Genomic DNA, 19,840 nt, shown 5'->3' with positions numbered 1-19,840 from the left:
AAAGCATGGGGAAAAACAGAGTGCCAATTGCCAAAGATTTTTCTTAACATTGGGCTTCAGTGTAATGATGCCCTGTATTCTGTCTCTCTCCATATACCTTGATTAGCCATTTCTACTTGAAGAAAGGGACACTTTGCAATGTACCACTTTAAAGTCTCTCCTTTCCCTGGCTATTCAAAGATTTTTTTTTTTTCCTCTTGATCTTTGGAGGAAAGTCTTGCATTATTCCTGATTCTGAGCAATTGCTTTGCTCATACCCTTTAGCACTGAGGAGCCTGAGCACTTCTGTAGTGCAATTGCTGAAGGTTTTCCCCTGCCCTTTGTTACATTAAATGTACAGCTATTTCCCTCTGACACATGTGCCAGGCTCCCTCCCTGGCCTGTAGTAGGATCCATATAGGATCCTACTGGACAAAACGTCTAGCACACAGCTAAACAAAAACATCATACGATGGGTGAGCAATTGGCTGACAGGCAGGGCTCAAAGGGTTGTGGTAAATGGGGCAACATCTGGCTGGTGGATGGTCACCGGTGGGGTCCCTCAAGGGTCCCCCATTTTAGGGCCAGTCCTCTTCAACGTTTTTATGAACGATTTGGATGTAGGACAAGGTGTTTTGAGCAGATTTGCTGATGACACTAAACTTGGAGGAGTTGTGGACTCTGCTGAGGGTGGAAAGGCCTTGCAGAGAGACCTGGACAGACTGGAGAGCTGGGCGATCACCAACCGCATGAAGATTAACAAGAGCAAGTGCCGGGTCCTGCACCTGGGATGGGGCAACCCTGGCTGCACGTACAGACTGGGCAGCCCCACAGAGAGGGATCTGGGGGTTGTGGTAGACAGCAAGCTGAATATGAGCCAGCAGTGTGCCCTGGCAGCCGGGAGAGCCAACCATACCCTGGGGTGCAGCAAGCACGGCATCGCTAGTCGGTCAAGGGAGGTGATTGTCCTGCTGTACTCTGCACTGGTGCGGCTTCCCTTCCCTTCCCTTCCCTTCCCTTCCCTTCCCTTCCCTTCCCTTCCCTTCCCTTCCCTTCCCTTCCCTTCCCTTCCCTTCCCTTCCCTTCCCTTCCCTTCCCTTCCCTTCCCCTCCCCTCCCCTCCCCTCCCCTCCCCGCGCATGCGCACCAGCCCCGTCCTCTCGGGCTGGCGCTGCCGCCCGTTGCCCCTCCCCTCCCCGCCCCCCTCCCCTCCCCAACGGCTCCCCGCGGCCGTTGTTGTCAGTTGCGCCTCAGAGCGGCCGCCGCAGCGCCGGGCCCGGTCTGTCCGTCCTTCTGTCCGTCCCTCCGTCCTTCCTCTCGCCGCCGAGCCCTCCCCACGCACACCCTGAGGCGTCCCGGAGCCCTTCCCCAGCCTCCCGGCCGCTCCCGCCGCGGGCGGGCCCGAGGGGCGCTGCCCATGAGGGGGGCGGCGCGGGGCGCGGCGGCCCGAGGAGACGCCGCCGCCGGCGGAGGCAGTAAGTTTGGGGTGGTGGTGGGGACACGCAGCACCCTTCACCCCTTTCCCTTCGCCTCCCCCGGCCCGTAGAGGCTGGGCCCTTACACGGGGGTGGGGGGGGGGCGGCGGGGGCCGCTCCTCGAAGGTCGCTGCGGTGGAGGACAGAGGGATGGGGATGGGGGGGGAAGGAGGGGATGTGGGGACGGCGACACCCCCCTGTGGGGTCACCCCCACCCTGTGGTGGCACCCCCTGTGGTGGGGGCACCCCGGAAAGCAGTTTGGGTTGGGGTGTGTGTGTCCTTTCTCCTCCCCCCCCCCCCCCCCTTCATCTCCGCCTCGTTTTTTTGTTGCTTTAAGGGGAAATTAAAAATAAAGCCCCCCCCCCGGTTAAAGGGTGGGGGATGACGGTGCATCTCGCCCCTCTGGAGCCAGGTGCTCAGCCAACAGGTTTGTGGAGGATGCAGGCTGCTGCTGCTGCTGGCTTTTCCCTGACACCAGCGTCCCCTTGTTCTTTGTCAGTGCTCGTCCTGTCAATGCGTTTACTTGCGCTGAACCGCCTTCGGGTTACTGTAAGCAGGGGCTGGGGAATGTAGGTAAGTCCCGGAGAGGTCTTTGTGCTTTCTGCCAGGTGGGTTTCAGCATCCAGATGGTGCTCCGCTGGTTGAATTCATGGGAGGTGACTTTTGGAGATGTTTGAGGTGGATTTAGGGGCTCGGGAATGGCTAAAGGACAGATGAGTGTGGCAGGTTTGTGTTTTTTGGAAGTAGGCTGAATAAAGTATTGGAGAGCATCCACTAGGGAAAAAGCCAGTGTTGGCCGGGGGATGGTTGGGGACATATGTGACCTATTTTCACATCGGATATTTTTATTGGTAAGTGGTGCCGGAACACCTGCGAAGGAGAAAAGCTTTACATGGGGTATGGAAATCCAAAAAAGCTTTGGGCTTTTGCTTATGCACAGGTAGTTTCCGACTGACCCTCTTGCTTTCAAGTGCTAGTTAAGAGGAGATATGCAAAGAAGTGGTTTCCTCAATGGTACCATTGCAGTTCCTGGAACAGCTGAATTGTATTGTATGACTTCGAGCCATCTAGCATGAATGAATTGCATGCAAATCTGCTTACTCCTGCCCTCTGTAGTGCAGTCACTACTTAGTCATATAGGCTGCTTTTTGGAGTTGTTTATGATGAGTATATTTAGATCTCCGGGCTCTGGGGAAGGACCAGTTTAATGAATCTCAGCAAAATAAAATCTATATGGAAGTGTTTACAAGCAAATGATTACTAGGGTAGAATTAGGCAGTTTTTGCAAGGCATGCACCATTAAGAACTGGGTTAATGAGTGTTTCTTTTTTTAAATACCTTTAAGTACATCTCAGAAAGTGGGAATTGAGATGATGATTATTTTTGTACAGTTGCTTACCCTTAGAAAGAAGGAACATGAAACAAGCTTGCAAGCATTAACGGTCATTGCTAACTAATGCAATCAAATTTTACCGTGCCAAATGCTGAAATATTAATTTAGATAGACTAATACTTGACTTTTTTATTTCTGGTGGATGAAAAATCCAGCTCTGAGAAGTTACCAGTCACAGCTAAGGGGAAAAAGTCCAGTCTGGTCTTACTTTTTTCCTGAATATTCTAAATGGCCAGGAAAGGGGTGGAATGGTGGTGCAGTGCTTCAGGTGACTGGGAAGAGAAGCTAAGCTGAATGCTGGGGCAGTGTTTGGTAAACAAGGTGGCTGACTCTACATCTGTCTGACTGCCTTGAGTGAATTTGGTGCTTCGTGCCTGAGGCTTCTAACAAAGATAGGGAAAGGGGGAAGTGATATCTTAAATGAACTTAGGGATAAACTTTTTTTTTATTATTATTATTCACTTGGGAAGCAGGAAGGTACAGATTGAGCCTTGCTCTGCGTGTATTTTTGGATACAGAAATTTCTGCACAGGTTACTGACGTTCCCTGAATTGTCTTGCTACGAGAACTAATATTCCCATGCAGTGTGGGTGGTGTGGCACAGTCACTGTTCCCTGTTGCACTGTAGATGCATAGTCTGCTTTCAGATTATTTTAAATAGCACGTTAAGGCTGCACGTTAATATGCTTTTGCAGATACCCGTCTACTTGCAGTAGTCAGCTTCCTTGTGCAGTGTTCTGGACAACCTGGGCTCCTCTCCGGCTCAACCTCTCTGCCTTTAATACAGTATTTGAGTAATTTTGCAGTCTATACCCTCAGTATATCACTGTTCTTTTTATCCTGCTAGGAACAGTAATGCCAAACTAGTGCTTTTGTCTTGCTTTGTTGCCTGTCCTGCTTTCAAGGGCACAGGATCCTGGTGTAGCTAGCTTGTTTTTTCCCTCTCAGAATCTCTCACAAAATAAAGAATTTCTTTTCTTAGATTTCGTCAGCTTTTAAAAATCCACTGAAATGTTTGTCTGTAAAACTTCTTCGCGAACTTCTGTCCGTTTTTACTTGGTACAGTTTTCTAATTATGTCTTAAAATACATATTAAAAAAAAAAAAACATAACAGTGAAACATGGTTCAGATCAGGGACACTGCCTCCTGGATACAGCGATGAACTGCAGCTTATGATGAATATACTAATATTAAATTGCATAAGCTGTTAACTGTAGTAACACATGAAGTCCTGCACATCTTCCTTCCCACAGTACTTTCCAGCAGTTAACTGGAATGCTGCAGCTTCTCTAATAACGTAAGGTAGCTGGTTTTTAATACACATAACAATGTTATGTAAGAGCTTTAAGAGGATTTGAAAAACTGTATTCACATACAATTCTAGGATAACTTACCCTGGCAGAGTTCTAGTACACAAGTTGATTAAGTCACCAATGGTAAGAACTTTGTGAGGAGAAAGGGCCGTGCAGTTCTCATGGCTGCAAAATATGAAATAGTGTGGGATCGTTTTCTGAGACAACCAGTCTCTCCGTTGTACAGTGATCCTCTGCAACTATGCTGGGGCGTGCATGTTGGAACTATAGGTTGGGCTAGGTGCTGTTTGTTCAAGTAGTTTGTGTCCTGGATGGAAAAGGCCAGCATAAAGTCAATTGAAGTACTTAATATTTATGTTATCAGATGTAATGCCAAACAAAGGCACCTATCTGGCATTTGAGTTCAGAGATGGTTCTTAAGAAATTTAATAGAAATCATTGCTTATACTCGATGCTAACAATACGCATATATTTGCATCTGAATATGTAACATTTGAGCTACTGTTTGATGCTTTCTCCTCTCTTTGATACAGAATCAAAATCACATTTGTGATTCCGAGTTCAAACAACAAAGCTGATGTTAGGTGTTAAATCAGTGGTAACTTGTTCAAAAATGACTTAATGTTTTAATTACTCATTGATTACTGGTGGGATATTTAGAGCTCTTGTTCATGTTTTTTGTTCTGTTGTCTAGCATAAGAAAATTATTTGGTAAACTTAATGCAGAGACTCTTAAAAAGAGTGAAACAGTTCTGAGAGGTCTTGAGCACAGAGTAGGTCTTTCTCAAAGAGTCCAGATTGGTGAGATAGAAATTTGACTTGTCTGTATGTTACGGTTTTTTTTTCTTCTTTTTTTTAAAGAAACTTCCAGCGGTAGATTTTCTGGAAATGATGACGATAAAAAAAAAAAAAAAAAAAATCCTGTCTAAAAGGTAGTGATACCATCATGAATCACAATAATGACTTCTGTCTGATACGCAAAGAATTTCTTAATCGGTTTCATGTTCCTAATTAATTTTGAAAAAAAAATGATGGAAAAAGAGAAGGGAGACGTGATGAGCTTTAGCATGTTGAAGCCTTTGAGAAGCTAAATGGGTACTGCTTATTAAGGCTGGAGAGCTGGCTGCTTGGGCTCGGGAGACCAGCTACCTGTCACAAGTTCCTTCTGTTGCTTGGAAGATAGTTGAAAAGCTTGTTGGTTTCTGTGATCTTCAGACTTTTGATATCACATCTTGATTGGAAAGGCTTATGAATATCCATAACTAAGATGTTCACGTTAATTTCCAACAGCTGAGTATTTTTTCTTTCAACAGTTACTGCAAAAAGGGCTAACTTTGAGTGAAACTAATTTATTATATAACCTGATGTCACGCTTTTGGAACAAAGTTTTCAAACTGATTTTAAAGATTAAAAAAAAAGTACTAGCAGATAGGAAATTTGGAGCAAGTCCTTTTAAAGATGCTTTTGCGTGCTACTTTGCAGAAGGCAGTTTAGGGGAGATGATCATTGGGGAAGGTCTGGTGTTCTCTTCTGCAGTAATACTTTAAGAGTGGCTTTGGATCTTAAGTGGCCTGTACTGCTGAAGCACCTGATCTGTGAACGAGGTGGTGGTGAGCGTTTCTTGGACTGCTTCTCTATTTGCTTAGCCACATGCTGGACATTGAGAGTAGGCACAAGAGGAGAACAGGCACTGTGAAATGAGCTGCTTTTGCAGCTGTGGCTGGTGTGAAGACTTTAAATGCTGTAAAGCTATTGCTGAGTTCTCAAATCCATAGGGCAGATTGCATTTGTCTTGTGTATTACCTCCTCTTAGAAACGGAAAGTGCCTGGTGAACTGTAGCTATTATCAGCATGGTTATGAAAGGATCTTGGGCTTTTAAAACATCTCACAACTAGAGGCAGTTGGGACCACTGCCAGTGGTTACTAATGATGGTTTGTCTGTGGGTCCTAGTTTGATCACTCTTAGCACAGCTGTCCCCTTAATAGCTTTGGCATCTATCCTTTGGTCACAGTCATGCTCTCACTGTTATCTCGCCGTTGCTTTGCAATGCATACCTACTTCAGTGTTGTCTGCATTTCTTTTCTTGCCTCCTTTTTGTGAAAGAAAAAGAAATAGACACAATTTTTAAATTGGGTGCCTTGAAAGACTAACTTAGATCCAGTAGCTTTGTTCACTTGACTGTATGGAAAATGATTTTTACAAAGATATCAACTGTATTGTGGAGTTTCTACAGCACAGTTGTCAAGCCTTTGTTTCCCGGTGTTCTGCAAACCATTTACCGTTCATTTGTAAGCCCATGTGAAAGAAGAAAGCTTAAACTTACCGTGTTTGATGTGACTGTACTTATCTTCAGGAAAATAGGGGGGTTGATGGCAATCTGTAGATCTAAAACTTTGGGAATATCTCACCTAAGAATGAGATCATTCATCAAAGAACAAATTTTTATCTTGCATCATATTCTTTTAAGCTTTTTATTTATTTTTGTGCATTGGAGCTGCCTCAAATCATAGAATCACAGAACGCTTTGGGTTGGAAGGGACCTTTAAGGATCACCTCATTCCAACCCCCTACCATGAGCAGGGACACCTCCCACCAGACCAGGCTGCCCAAAGCCCCATCCAGCCTGGCCTTGAGCACCTCCAGGGATGGGGCATCCACAGCTTCTCTGAGCAACCCGTTCCATTGCCTCACCACCCTCTGAGTAAAGATTTTCTTCCTTACGTTTAATCTAAACTCTTTTAGTTTAAGTCCATTACCCCTTGTCCTATCACTACACTCCCTGACAACGAGTCCCTCCCCAGCTGTCCTGTAGCCCATTAGGCACTGGAAGGCTGCTCTAAGATCTCCCCAGAGCCTTCTCTTCTCCAGGCTGAACAACCCCAACTCCCTCTGCCTGTCTTCACAGGAGAGGTGCTCCAGCCCTCTGAGCATCCTCATGGCCTCCTCTGGACTCTATACAACAGGTCCACGTCCTTCTTGTGCTGGGGGTCCTAGAGCTGAACGCAGCGCTGCAGGTGGGGTCTCAAAAGAGTGGAGGAGAGGTGGAGAATCACAGTGTCTTGCTCTCAATTCTCAGGTCGTGCAGGTTCTTGTATTTCTGTTCCAAAATAATAAGCTAGTACGCTTTGTATATCTCCCAAATCTGTAACACTAACACACCACCCATGCATCATATCCGCCCCCAAAAAACTTCTATTTATAGGTCCAGGAGCAATTTTTTTTTATTAAGCTTATTGGCCTGCCAAACACATCTGGCTGTTCACTGAATAATGGGCCTTAGATTTGAAGCATATTTGTTAGCCTTCTGGTTTTTTATTTCTAGTGTAGAATCTAAGAAGAGAGAGAGAGGGGCTTCAGTAGCTCTGGTTCCTGCAATGCATTCTAAAATAATAAAGCACTGACTCTTTACTTCAGGCTTCATAAATGCTTGCTGGCAAAACTTTAATTAACAGCTGGCAATTCTCGTACCTTTTCAGAGCAAAATTCTGGAAATTACTTAAAACTAGGGTATACCATTAAATTAATGCAGGTTAAGACTTCTTTTTATATTCGGATCATAGAGCTACTTGATAACTCCTACCTTTGCTCATCATCTTAGGTATAGCCATGCTGAATGGTAGAGGGATTTGCTGATCTGTCTTGACATTTTAGTAATAGTGCTGTGAGATGAATGCTGCAGCTGTGGGAGCTGCTGATGAGGCCTAATATGAAAACAAAATAAAGGCATGTACACCTTGGAGAAATCTGCCCTAGTGTTGTGTTGAGGAACTTGTCAGGAGCGGGAGAGCTTATGGGGTTTGTCATCAGTGAAGGGGAGGATGTGCTTGTATGCTGTGGTGCAGCATGTGTATATTAGGGCTCAGCTGTAAAACCTAGCCTGTGCTGGATCTGCAGTGTTTGGCTGTAGGGCAGGCACAGATTGCTGCCATCTCTTTGGGTATCTTTGGTAGTTGGGAAGGCTGAGGTGGCAGGAAAGCTGGGGAGGAAGGGCTTTGCTGGGCCGTGACACCCCTGTGTGGAGACAAAGGCAGATTGCAGGTGCTCCAGTTCACACGTCCCATGGTGTGCCTTTCAGAGTCAAGACACATCTGGTAGAACGAGGCTTAAAAAGTCTCAAATACTGTGGAGGAATTGAACTATGACCAGTTTTTGGAGCATGTGATATGCACGAAACATGTGCATTCTTCCCAGTTCACTCATGCAGCGCTTCGCTCCTGTTCAGAGCGTGTTGGCTTTCCCTTGAATGAAGGGAAAGGCGAGCAGAAGCCCTGTGAGGAAAGGCGATTGACACACTGTGCTATCCTCACACATAAGCAGTGGATCACGCTGTCACAAAGGTGAACTGCTTTCAGAGCCTCATAGATTAGGCTCTGAAGGTTTCTTACCATAGGGTGGGAGATTAATGTTGGCAGGAAATAGTGAAATAACATGAAAAATCAAACTTACCCAGTTTGTATACTGAGATGTTTCCTGTGATACGTGTTCAGGTTCTAACAATTTGAGCAAGTTGCTTTCCGAGTCAAAAAATTGTTTCTGGATCTCTGTGAGCAACTTGTGCCAAAGTTTGATTGACAGCTTCTAGGTAGAATAGCAAGCTAAGACTTATTCTCAACATATAGTTATTTAGTGAATAACAATGTTATACCAATTATTTAGTTATCTGAGACAAAAGAGGCCAAAAGGAGAAACAGACGGTGAAACTTATACACATCCACCAGACAGATTAAATAATGTATACATCCATGGAACTACTCATCCTAAGCTCCTGGTACAGAAAATGAAAATGTGTGCTCTTAAGAAATGATTCATTTCTTTTATTTAGCTATCTGCTTTAGGGCGCAATTTGTTTTATCACAGGCTCCTATCTGTGTTGATTGAATCTCCATTTGCCATGAAGGGGGACAGGTCTCTCGCTGGAGAGATGAGCACCAGTCAAGATTACTTCGGGTTTCATGTCTGTTAGCCTGATAATGGAGAGAAATTCTTGCTTCGATAATATTATAGCATTTTGTTGAAGTGGAGCCTTGAATCTCTGTTTTCTAAAGTTAGAAGCTAATACAGACATTAAGGTAAGATGAACTAGGCTGGTCTTGCCTGTAATGTATAATCTAATGGAAACTTTATGGACAGTATGAATTGCTTAAAGAAGAGCTAATGTCTCTGAAACATACTGGTGTTTTTTTTTTTTTCTAAACAGATCTATTAGATCTATTCATACACTTTCAGAGATGGTTGAATCACGGTACCGTTGTTAAGTCTCTTAATAAGATGCATGTGATATTACAAAACTGCTGCTGCAAATCTCTGTTACAGAAACTGCAGTACTTTGTGAGGTGGGATATACAGAATCCACCGCTGAGCCATGTCCCAAAGCGCCACATCCACACATCTCTTAAATGCCTCTGGGGTGGGGACTCCACCTCCTCCCTGGGCAGCCTGTGCCCGTGTCTGACCGCCTTTGCTGTGGAGAAATTCGTCCTGATATCCAATCTCAACCCCTGTGGTGCAACTTGAGGCTATCGCCTCGTGCCCTGTCGCTTGTGACTTGAGAAAAGAGGCACCCTTCTCACTGCAGCCTCCTTTCAGGTAGTTGTAGAGAGCAACAAGGTCCCCCCTCAGCGTCCTCTTCTCCAGGCTGAACAACCCCAGTTGTTGTCCCTTCCCCAGCTTCATTGCTCTTCCCTGCACATGCGAGAGCAAGGCACTATCATTCTTATTTAAAAAACTGGACACAGTGCTCAAGGTGTGGTCTCACCAGCACAGAGGACAACGGGACATTCGCTTCCCTGGTCCTGCTGGCCACACGATTTCTGACGGAGGCCAGGATGGCATTGGCCTTCTTGGCCACCCAGGCACGCTGCTGGCTGGTGTTCAGCTGGCTGTCACACAGCACCCTCAGGTCTGTTTCTGATGACAACTTACAAACATCTGTGGAAAGACAGATCCGTTCTGAATCTGTTAACTAGTATGTGTCTACATGGCATGAAATGAGCATCAGGGGTGTAGCTGAAAGCTGGCGGAGTTAGGGAAAGCTGCATTTTGAAAACATTAGCCACCTGGATTAAATGCTGCTCATGGTTAGTAAGTTCACCGACTAGAAAACCCAAATGCTAACAAAAGAACTTAAAAAAAAAAAAAAAAAAAAAAAAGTGACGTGAATTAAAAGAAACCTGGGCAAATATTTTCTGTGATATAATTGGCTCTCAAATATTTTTCTCTGGCTGTGGCTTGGTTTGCTGGCAAAGCATGTCTGGTTGAAGTTTGCTTTCTATCGGCTGCTGCAGTGTGCAGCTTCTTCAGTTGTGCTGGTAAAAGTGTGCAAGAGGTCACATTGTAAACTGGATCACTGAAATGATCTGTGATTAAACTAACCCTCTTTTGGAGTGTGATGGTAGCAGATGTGTTATATCTGGAAGCATTGGGTGGTTGAATTTACAGTTAGCCCCCAGAACTTTGCTGGTGTAACTAAGGAGACAATTGCAAGGAAAAAAAAAAAAAGGGTAACAGAAGCTGGCTTCAGTTTTAAAGCTGGTATCTTGGGTAACTGGACCAAAAGTTGATCCATAAGTACCATCAAAATTCTGCTTTCTGACTGTAGTGAGACGCTGAAAGAAAGAAATCCATTCTCTGGCAGGTAATGGTAGTGCTAAAAGGAAAATTTACGTTTCAACAGTCAGTGCTCTGAAAAGTATTGATACAAGAACTGCAGTCTTTTTATTGGCATATTTAAATTGTATTTAAGGTTTTAAATTGTATTTAAGGTTTGTATGCATATGCACTATATCCATTAGTTTGTACCCACTTCCTGTTGAAAAAGTTTTACTTTTGGTATCTTTACTTCAAACTGTCTGTGTGGCATCCCTGTGGTCAGCTGTGGGAGCGTTATCTCTGAAGATTTATTTTAAACCCACAGAATTAAGAGTTAGTTGGTCTGTTACTGAGCCTTTATGTTAAACTGCTAATGAATTTGCATTAATTTCAACTAATGGGACTGCACCATTAATAAGTGTATTTTAGCTTCCATTTCTGTAAGCTTTTCTCCTATTGATTACTGTCTGAATATTTCTCCGTGGCTTCAACTTAACTGATTTTTGCTGGGGTTTTGTTGGCAGGTTAATGTTTATTTGTATTCTGTCATTTAGAGATAAGTTGCGTGTTGAGTTTGTACAAACGTTGCTGAAAATGTGCCAAGTGAACAAAGTAGTTATGTACAAATTTCTCCTTACAGCTGAGTGTTGTAGATACTTAAATTCAGACAAGTTACCTTCTGTGACATCTGCCTGGATATGCTCTATCCCCTTCCCTCTGCCAGTAATAAGTTGAGCAGTGGAGTTTGTGGGGTTGGTAGCTTCTATTACATAGCAAATGGCTGCTTATTGTATTACGACACAGCTTTTACTTCTTTAATTTAAGGGTTCTAAAACTGTTAAATAATTAAGCATAAGGTATTGAGTATAGGATTCATTATGGGTAAAAACAGCTTTGCGTGGGGACGGGTGATGTCCTAGTGGCAGTTAAAAAGATTCTCTGTAATTTTCTTTTTTGCTTTTCTTTAATCTATAAGCAGGGATTAAGGTGTGGTAGAGATGGTTCTTACATTTTAGTTTTACTTTTTTGAAAATACTTGCAGTCTGTTTAGGACTGAGACTCTGGAGTCATCCAGTGGGGTGAGGCAGAGTTTTCCAGTTGTTTCATACAGATTAGGATGTTTACATGTGTTGATGGACTATTTCATTTTAGCCTGTGTTTTGAGGATCAGGTCAGTATGATGGAATATGATAGAATTATAATAAAGCATTATGTATGAAAACATTGTGAGTACTCAGCAGCAGTGTAAACAAAAACCAAAAACCCGAAGAAATTCTAAGGAAGGAGTACTGAACAAAACACAAAATGTTTAGGGTTCTTCTCACCTTCCTCTAAAGCCTATGGAATGACCTCTGCAAAAGGAATGACAAACTTGGACTTGACAAGGTTGAACTGAAGCTAGGAAGGAAGCTAAGCCTGTGAGTTGCTTCAGGCAAGGTAAATAAGGATATGATAGTTCTGGTTTGGGGACAGACAGTTAATGAGAAGATGCACAAATTATCAGGAGACTGAAAACAAACAAGAGGAAGTGGTTCTTCTCAAAGCCCATAGTTAAGTTATTAAACAACTTGCTGCAGGATGTTCTTGATGCTAAGAAATTGCATGCTTTAATAAAGCACCTGCCTGGTTTCACTGTATGCGTGGGGGTGGAATCCATCAGGCATTATTAACATCTGTAAAGAAGCTTTCTGAATCTGATAAAGATAAGTAGGGTTTCATTATTCATTGTTACGTTTGCTCTTGTCCTCTGCTCTACCCTGTGCGTTCTCTAATGGGAAACTGTTCAATGTGTGGTCTAATGTAGCACATTTTCATCTAGCTTTGTACTTTCTGGAATAAAGCTGGGATGATATAATACGCTTCAGTTGGTAGGGGAAATTCTGTAAGGCTAGTGATGTGGGATGTATTGGGAAGCAGATACCCCAACCATACTGGAGCTTCAGTCCTTTAAAGCCCTTGTGTGCAGAGAAACCCCTTGGTGTGTGATTTAAATACCGCGAAGGGCAGTTAGTAAAGTACAAAGGTTGTTGTTTTTCTCTGAATAAGTATAGAATCAAGCTCCCTGACTCAGTAATCTCAGCCTGATACACAACTTCCCAACCAGTGGGGGCTATTCTGTGCAGTTATTCTTTTGCTGTATTGCGACAACATCTGTTTAGAGGTTCCCCTGGTATTGAGCAGGAGTTGTTTGGAGCATTAGCTTTAAAACAAAAACAGAACAACCCCTTCTTCTCTTGTTTCTTCTCTTCAGTCTCCCCTCAGGTATTTCTGGAGAGTTTTTCTTCTGGGTTACATTTGCTTCCTTTCTACCTTCCCATTGATCTAAGTCCCCCCCAAATAGGTGGTCATAAAGTAGACTGAGAAGAAGCCCATGTTTGTTGGCAGCTACAGGAAGGCTAATATTTTTGAGGGGAGTTCTCTAGGCATGCTTATCAAGTGTATTATGAGGTTTCGTTCTAATCGCTCACGTATGCGGTATGTGCTGCAATATGTGGTGTGTGTTTCAAAGCAGTACTTCACCTTTCTGCATGAATAAGGATAGGTTTGCTTTGGGTTAGAGAGCGTATTATAAACTTGGTGTGTCTTAGAGACAATGTTTTGTGCATGACTTGAAAAATAGACTTTTGTTTTTGTTTTCCAGTGGGAGGCTCTAGATTTGAATGACTGTGTCCCAAGTGTCCTAGGAAACTCTTCATTTTTTTTTTACTATTGCTCTTAAGTTTTGGACACTCATTCTAGTTTTATGGGTGCCTATTGCCCTTATGTACCTTGCAAAGCCAAATCCAAACCAACTTTTCAATAGAAAAAATTAATGTGTAGAAAACTCGTTTGTAACTTCAGTGCCAGCTTTTCATGCTATGGCATCTGTAAGTGAAATAAAATTGTTTTTTGTAGGAGCATTGGAAGCGTGGTGCTTAATAGCTGAGTAGAAAGCTACAGTAACACAAGCCAATGAAGTTTTTTTCTTTTTAAAGCTTGATTAATATTCTCCCCTTCATCTGCCTCTCCCCCTCTCCCCCCCCACCCCCCAAAAAAAAAAAAAAGGAACAAAAACAAACCACCAGCAATGTTTATGTAATAGCTGCACTTGCTCTGTTCTTTGCTTCAGTTGTGAGGTTTCAGAAGTTGATTGATTTCATTCAAATTTTACAGGGGTGGAGGTGCTGAACTGAATTCCCACGGACTTTGTGGAAATAGACAGCTGGATAGAGAAGAGGTTATACCATGACTCCAGCTGAGAGAAGCAGTAAGGTGAGCTTGTTAAACATCAGAGAATCCTCACAGGACCCCCTTGTAATTGAATCCATATGAAACCAGGTTCATTAGTTTACTGCCTGTGAAATAACTTGTTTAGCAGGGAGTGTTTTTAATCTAGTGCTTACATTTTTGACTTGAGAATAGCTAATGTCAGGGGCTGTTGGCTTGCCAGCTTCCTTTTCAGAGCTTTTCTTTTTGAAGTTCCATTTTGAAACAGAGAAAATATATTCTAAAGAAAAAAAAAATATAAAGAGCTGTGTTTTCTGTGTTTTATTGAGTTGGCAATAAGCCATCTAATTTTCATATTTCTAGCTGCTTTGTACTCAATGTGGGATGAATGGTTAGCTTTTTGATAACTACAGATTGTTAAACTTGAATTTAAGTTAAAGATGTAAGAAAAGTTTTGGGGAAGTTCTGTGTGAAATAAAATGTCAGAGAGACATAAAACCTTCTAAAACGGGTTTGAATGTGAATGTTTTTTAAATTGGACCTTGCTTGCTTAACTGTCAGATCAAGTAGTAAGCAGGAGTTCAGCACAAACTCAGTTCCTGAGTTTTTGCTTTGTTCCTGTTCTTTTTCCTCTCATCCTGATTCATTCCCAGGAGTGCTGAACATAGGCAGCCTACATACAACCTTCTTATCACCAATTTTTATAACTCTAGTCAAAATATGAAATATATATATTTTGCACTAAAAGTGTGTTTAACCCAAATGTTTCATTTCAGCTTGTAAAGCTTTGGTCATTTGCAGTAATTACAGTGTAAATTGTTAGTGTTTAAGCTTACATACAAGATTTCATTCTGTTACTCTTGTATGTCAGTATGAGCTTTGTTAAACAGAAAGTTGTTTAAAAGGGAAAAGGTGAAAGTCCAAAGTCATGCCCTCAGAACATTGTATTGGAGAGAATTGTTTCATGCTGCAACACAAAAGAGTATGCCAAAATCTAAAATAAATCAAGCATGTTCTGGTCAATATTCCGTGCTGCCCAGCTGATTTCTAAAGTAGCCAGAAAAGTTGTAGGTTTTGGCTCTGTCTTTATAGTGCTGATTTTAAGTGTTGCTTGCAAGGTTTCTAGTTCAAGAACATGAATGCCATCCAGCTTTGGTGAAATTTTCATTATTGCACTGTTGAAACTCACTTTCTTCAAACATACTGATAGTATGGCTTCAGAAATCTGTTGGTCACCACAGTGTGGCTTATCAAACCCTTTGCAAAAACTCCTGAAGAATTTTGTAAGTAAACTATAATAATTACAGTAATTTTAATAACGTGCCAGTGTAACTTTAAAAGAATTACAGAATAACAATTTTGCTTTTTTTTCATACCTGTACATAATCTTGTCTCTGTTTTTTTCAGGTGTGCTTGGCAGTGACAATGGACTATTTATTTGCATCAGATACTCTTATATGAAAAGATCACAGTTCCAAAGAGCTTAAACATTATTTCATCTTCTGAAACAGAATGGCGGGCTTCAAACGAGGATATGATGGAAAAATTGCAGGGTTGTATGACTTGGATAAAACTTTGGGCAGAGGCCATTTTGCTGTGGTCAAACTTGCTCGACATGTCTTCACAGGTGAAAAAGTAGCAGTAAAAGTAATTGACAAGACCAAGCTGGATACTCTAGCTACTGGACATCTTTTTCAAGAAGTTAGATGCATGAAACTAGTGCAGCATCCCAATATTGTACGGCTGTATGAAGTGATTGACACCCAGACGAAGCTCTATCTTATCTTAGAGCTGGGCGATGGAGGAGATATGTTTGACTACATCATGAAACATGAAGAAGGTCTGAATGAGGATCTGGCAAAAAAGTACTTTGCTCAAATAGTTCACGCTATATCGTACTGCCACAAACTGCATGTAGTTCATAGAGACTTAAAACCAGAGAATGTGGTCTTCTTTGAAAAACAAGGACTTGTGAAATTAACTGATTTTGGCTTCAGCAACAAATTTCAGCCTGGAAAGAAGCTCACCACAAGCTGTGGATCTCTTGCATATTCTGCGCCTGAAATTTTACTTGGGGATGAGTATGACGCACCAGCAGTGGGTATGTCCTGTTTGAATTCAACTGTTAATCTAAATTTAAGTACCACCATGTACCACTCTGTTTCCTGTTTCAAGAGAATGCCATATGTGGAAGCCAGCTAATCAGCAAGAATTAATATTTTATCACTCAAATTACAGATGACTTAGTGTTGGATTAACTCTATTTAGAGGAGATACTCAAAAATTCTCAAAAAATGCTTGAAGTTCTTTTTATAGGGACTGATGCAGTTGCGTTTGTTGGAAATGACTTCTATAGCAAGGTGAATGCAATGCTTATGTTTGTACTTCGTTAGAGGGCGTATCTCCTTTTCTGAAAAGGGTCTGTTTATTTTTTAAAAATCCTCCCAGACAAAGTTTGTCGTTCAGGTGAGCCATGTAAGAATGACATTCTTACTGCTCACATATTCTGCTGTAAGGTGCTAGGAATCTATTTGCAGTAAGCAGGACTTAGCTTTCAAACGAGGAGACAAGAAATTAACAAGAGCTTTAACACCCGATTCCCTCTGTCCTTTTCTTGTTTGAGAACTGGAAATACTGAGTGAGTTCCAGTTGCTTTTTTGTTAAGCTATTTGGTAAAGTGTCAAATAATTGTATATGCTGACAAGGTGTTCTTGCACGCTGTTGAACTACCATTCTTGCCTTACACTTAAGGTTTTTTTTAGTTATTAGATTTTACCATTGTTGCTTGAATTTTTGAATGCCATTTCATGGCTTCTAATTTTGAATAGATATTTTACTATAGGATTTCTGGACCTGAAAGTACTTTCTCAAATATGCTATAATTAGGAATGTGACATGTCTTTGTGGTTTTGCAAATCCATGTTGATGCTACAGTTGAAAAATTATTTCTACTTGAAGTCAAATGTTTTAGAAGAGTTGGTTCTGGTTTTATCAGTGGCAAAACAGAAATCCTAATTCCTGAGTTATTCAGTGTTTTTAGGTCTTTTTAAGAATCTTCTGAAGTGTGATTGTAACTGATTGCAGTGGCCTCTGAAACTAGATGGGGAAAATACATTGCTTAGATACTCTATTCTATATAATCTATACTTCTGTGGATTATTTCTTGAAAAATGCAGCAGTCAAATTTCAGAAGATGAGCCAAAACCTGAAATTTTGATATTCCTGCCTGACTGAAAATGCTTGGAAGAAAAAGGGTATATGGGGATTTGGGGGGGTTGGAGGTATTGGGAAGAATTGGGTTATACACAGGTTAATGTATCCTCTCTCCTTAAAACCATGTAGCCAGTAGGTGAGAACAGTTAATCCATGGAGGATGGGGACTTGGGAGGAATAGGAACTTAGAATAAGTTTGTGTTTTTTGAAGGTCTGAACAAGACATGGGAACTTGGGATGCTACCTTTAAGTGGTCATCTTCTGATATTTTTTTCAAGTTTATAGCTTTTGATGCTGCATTTCGTATTCCGTGATGATAAATTATCTGTTGTCCTAGCACAGTTTTACATATAAAAAGTTGTTGTTATTGAATAAATGGTAACTGCAATGCAGATATGACATTTGTGAGGGTTACTTTTAGAAATAAATGGTAAAGTAGTGTAATCTCTCTATTCAGCTCTGTATTTGAGGGCATTACTTGAAATACAGAAACATTAGGGTTTGTCTGAAGAGCTATCTTTTTGATACTTTGCTTTGAGAGATTTTCTCCTTATCTTGGAAAGCTAAATTGAAGAGTTTAAATCTGCCTTGAGCCTAAAAGCTTTGACCAGATGGTCCAAATTGAATTCTGTAGTTAATGAAGCACACTTTGGACCTCTTAATGATAAGTGCAAGAATGGTGACATCACACAAAATGTTTCTTAGAGGAATCTGTGAGCAGTTAGGTAAACTTCTAAGTGACAGTACTGGAAGAAAATGATTTGAATCAGTTGATAGAGGTGGATCTATCTACCAGTCTGTCTTATAGATGGTGGATTGATGTGCACAGTAGAAGTTAACTGAAAGCAAATTTCTTCTAGCTTACGTTTAGTAATGCTAGTTAAGCTCTAATTACCAGAATATTTAAATACATAGCATTGGGCAGTTTTTGTTTGTTCCTCAGTGTACAGTCCCAGTTACTAGGTACTAAAATATCCTTGTCAGCAGATTGCAGTACTTCTTACTTTCTTAGAGGCAGTTTTCACCACTTTGTAACGCGCTATGAAAGGGTTGTCAGGGCAGTATTTACAGTAAACTTTGATAGTTCATATTTTCACTCTGATTTGCCAGTAAGATAATGACCTTGAACAGTCTGAATATTCCCCTCTAACCATGGGTGACAAGGTAAGATACACCATGTAAGGTTTCAAAATATGACTTATTTGCATATTTTTAATGCAAACATTGTGGAAAAAACAAATTTTAAACCCCTCTTTTCCTCGTTCAAATAGAGTTGTAGTTGGAGAATCTTACAAGAATACATGTCTGGGGAATTTATTACTAGTCCTGCAACTGAGAAATAAATTTGTGCAAACTTTTATTTTAACCTTTAAAGATAAACTGTAATGCTAAGATGAGGTCATTGCTAGAGGACTACAAGTATGTATAAATTCAGAACTAGACACTTTTAAAAGAAGTTATATCAGTTACAAGTTATTGAGGTAGTAGTTTGCAAGGTGTGTTTATATAGCTTGAAATAGTGTCAAAGTGCTGTGAACTCATTCAGTTGTTGGGCTATTCATATTTCAAGAATAATGACTGACAATAACAAAGGGATTTCGCCAGTTAGAACGAAATTACATTATAGCTGGACCAATCTAAAACTGGCTGCTGATGAGAAAGGAGGTCATGCTTTCTCAGTGTGACCGAATGATCCTGCCTCTTTGCAAGCATCTGCACACTTGATAACCAACTCAATTTACTAAAATGCCAAAGTATTAATAATAAAAAAAATTGCTTATACTCTGCTCATCTTTGGGTATGTTTCCATTCATGATAATTATTTTAAAAAAAAAAAAAAAACACTTGCATTTATGTAAAATTGTCATTAAAAAAATGTATCAAGAAAAAATAGTATGTAGGTTTCTTGCGAGAGACTTTGTGACAAAAATGGCTTTTCTCATGTCTCTTGGATAATATTAGAATGACTAAAAAAAACTGTTTACACTTTGTTGCTACAGAGAGCTGAAATATTCAGGGCAAGCCTTTTATTAAGCTATACACTTAATATTATGGAGAAGCTTGCTTTATGAAAAGTAACTGTTTCAGCTAGTTTAGAGATTAATCTCCCCTTTGTGAAGCTACTTAAAAGCTTTCACACTTGAAAAAGAGCCTAGGTAATTTAGGTCTGTCACTTCCTTTTGTGTTTAAGGCTGCAGTTAAAGTGATGCAAGAAGAGTATTAGGTAATGATCATATGTTCTCAGGGCTTTCCAAAAAGCTCGGTTAGATAATGAGAAGTTCTGTTGCTTGTAGTTTCCCATGTTGTTTTCACACTTAGTTAAAATTTGTTCTAGTCAGGGAAAAGTGAGAGGGCTCGTGTTGCACCTAAAGTTAATCTGATAAATCAAATAGATGGATTGCTTTAGATAAGACTGCCATTCTGTCTGGGGCAGTGGTGATCCAGCAAACCCCAGCAGTGGTGAAAAGTAGCTACAGATGAGGAAGAATAGGGCATGCCTCTGGTAATACTTCCACTTTTCTACCAGCATCAGCAAAGATCGGATCATTAAATAAGCAGAAATCGACTCTTTTCCATGTGGTTGTTCAATTAGCTTTTCAGTTTAGTTGGTTCTTTCAGAGGAGAGCGAGATCTGCTTTAACTGCCTGGACTCTCTACGAATGGTAAGT

At 41.3% G+C, this 19,840-nt stretch overlaps 1 protein-coding gene across 1 annotated transcript in view; it reads left to right on the top strand.

Annotated features, from left to right (window-relative positions):
• Nucleotides 1-1,236: 1,236 nt before the first annotated feature.
• The window catches only part of SNRK (SNF related kinase), a 41,320-nt gene continuing 22,716 nt past the window's right edge, over nucleotides 1,237-19,840 (top strand). Inside the window, exons 1-3 of the mRNA XM_032182234.1 lie at nucleotides 1,237-1,453; nucleotides 13,905-14,003; nucleotides 15,366-16,059. Of these exons, the coding sequence (XP_032038125.1) occupies nucleotides 15,471-16,059 (589 nt within the window). The 5' untranslated portion in view covers nucleotides 1,237-1,453; nucleotides 13,905-14,003; nucleotides 15,366-15,470. The remainder of the gene's footprint in view (nucleotides 1,454-13,904; nucleotides 14,004-15,365; nucleotides 16,060-19,840) is intronic.

The sequence above is a fragment of the Aythya fuligula genome, chromosome 2 (assembly GCF_009819795.1).
Source record: "Aythya fuligula isolate bAytFul2 chromosome 2, bAytFul2.pri, whole genome shotgun sequence".
Classification (NCBI taxonomy): domain Eukaryota; kingdom Metazoa; phylum Chordata; class Aves; order Anseriformes; family Anatidae; genus Aythya; species Aythya fuligula.
Note: the sequence above shows the minus strand (reverse complement) of the source record. Positions and strands in the feature narration are given on the sequence as shown.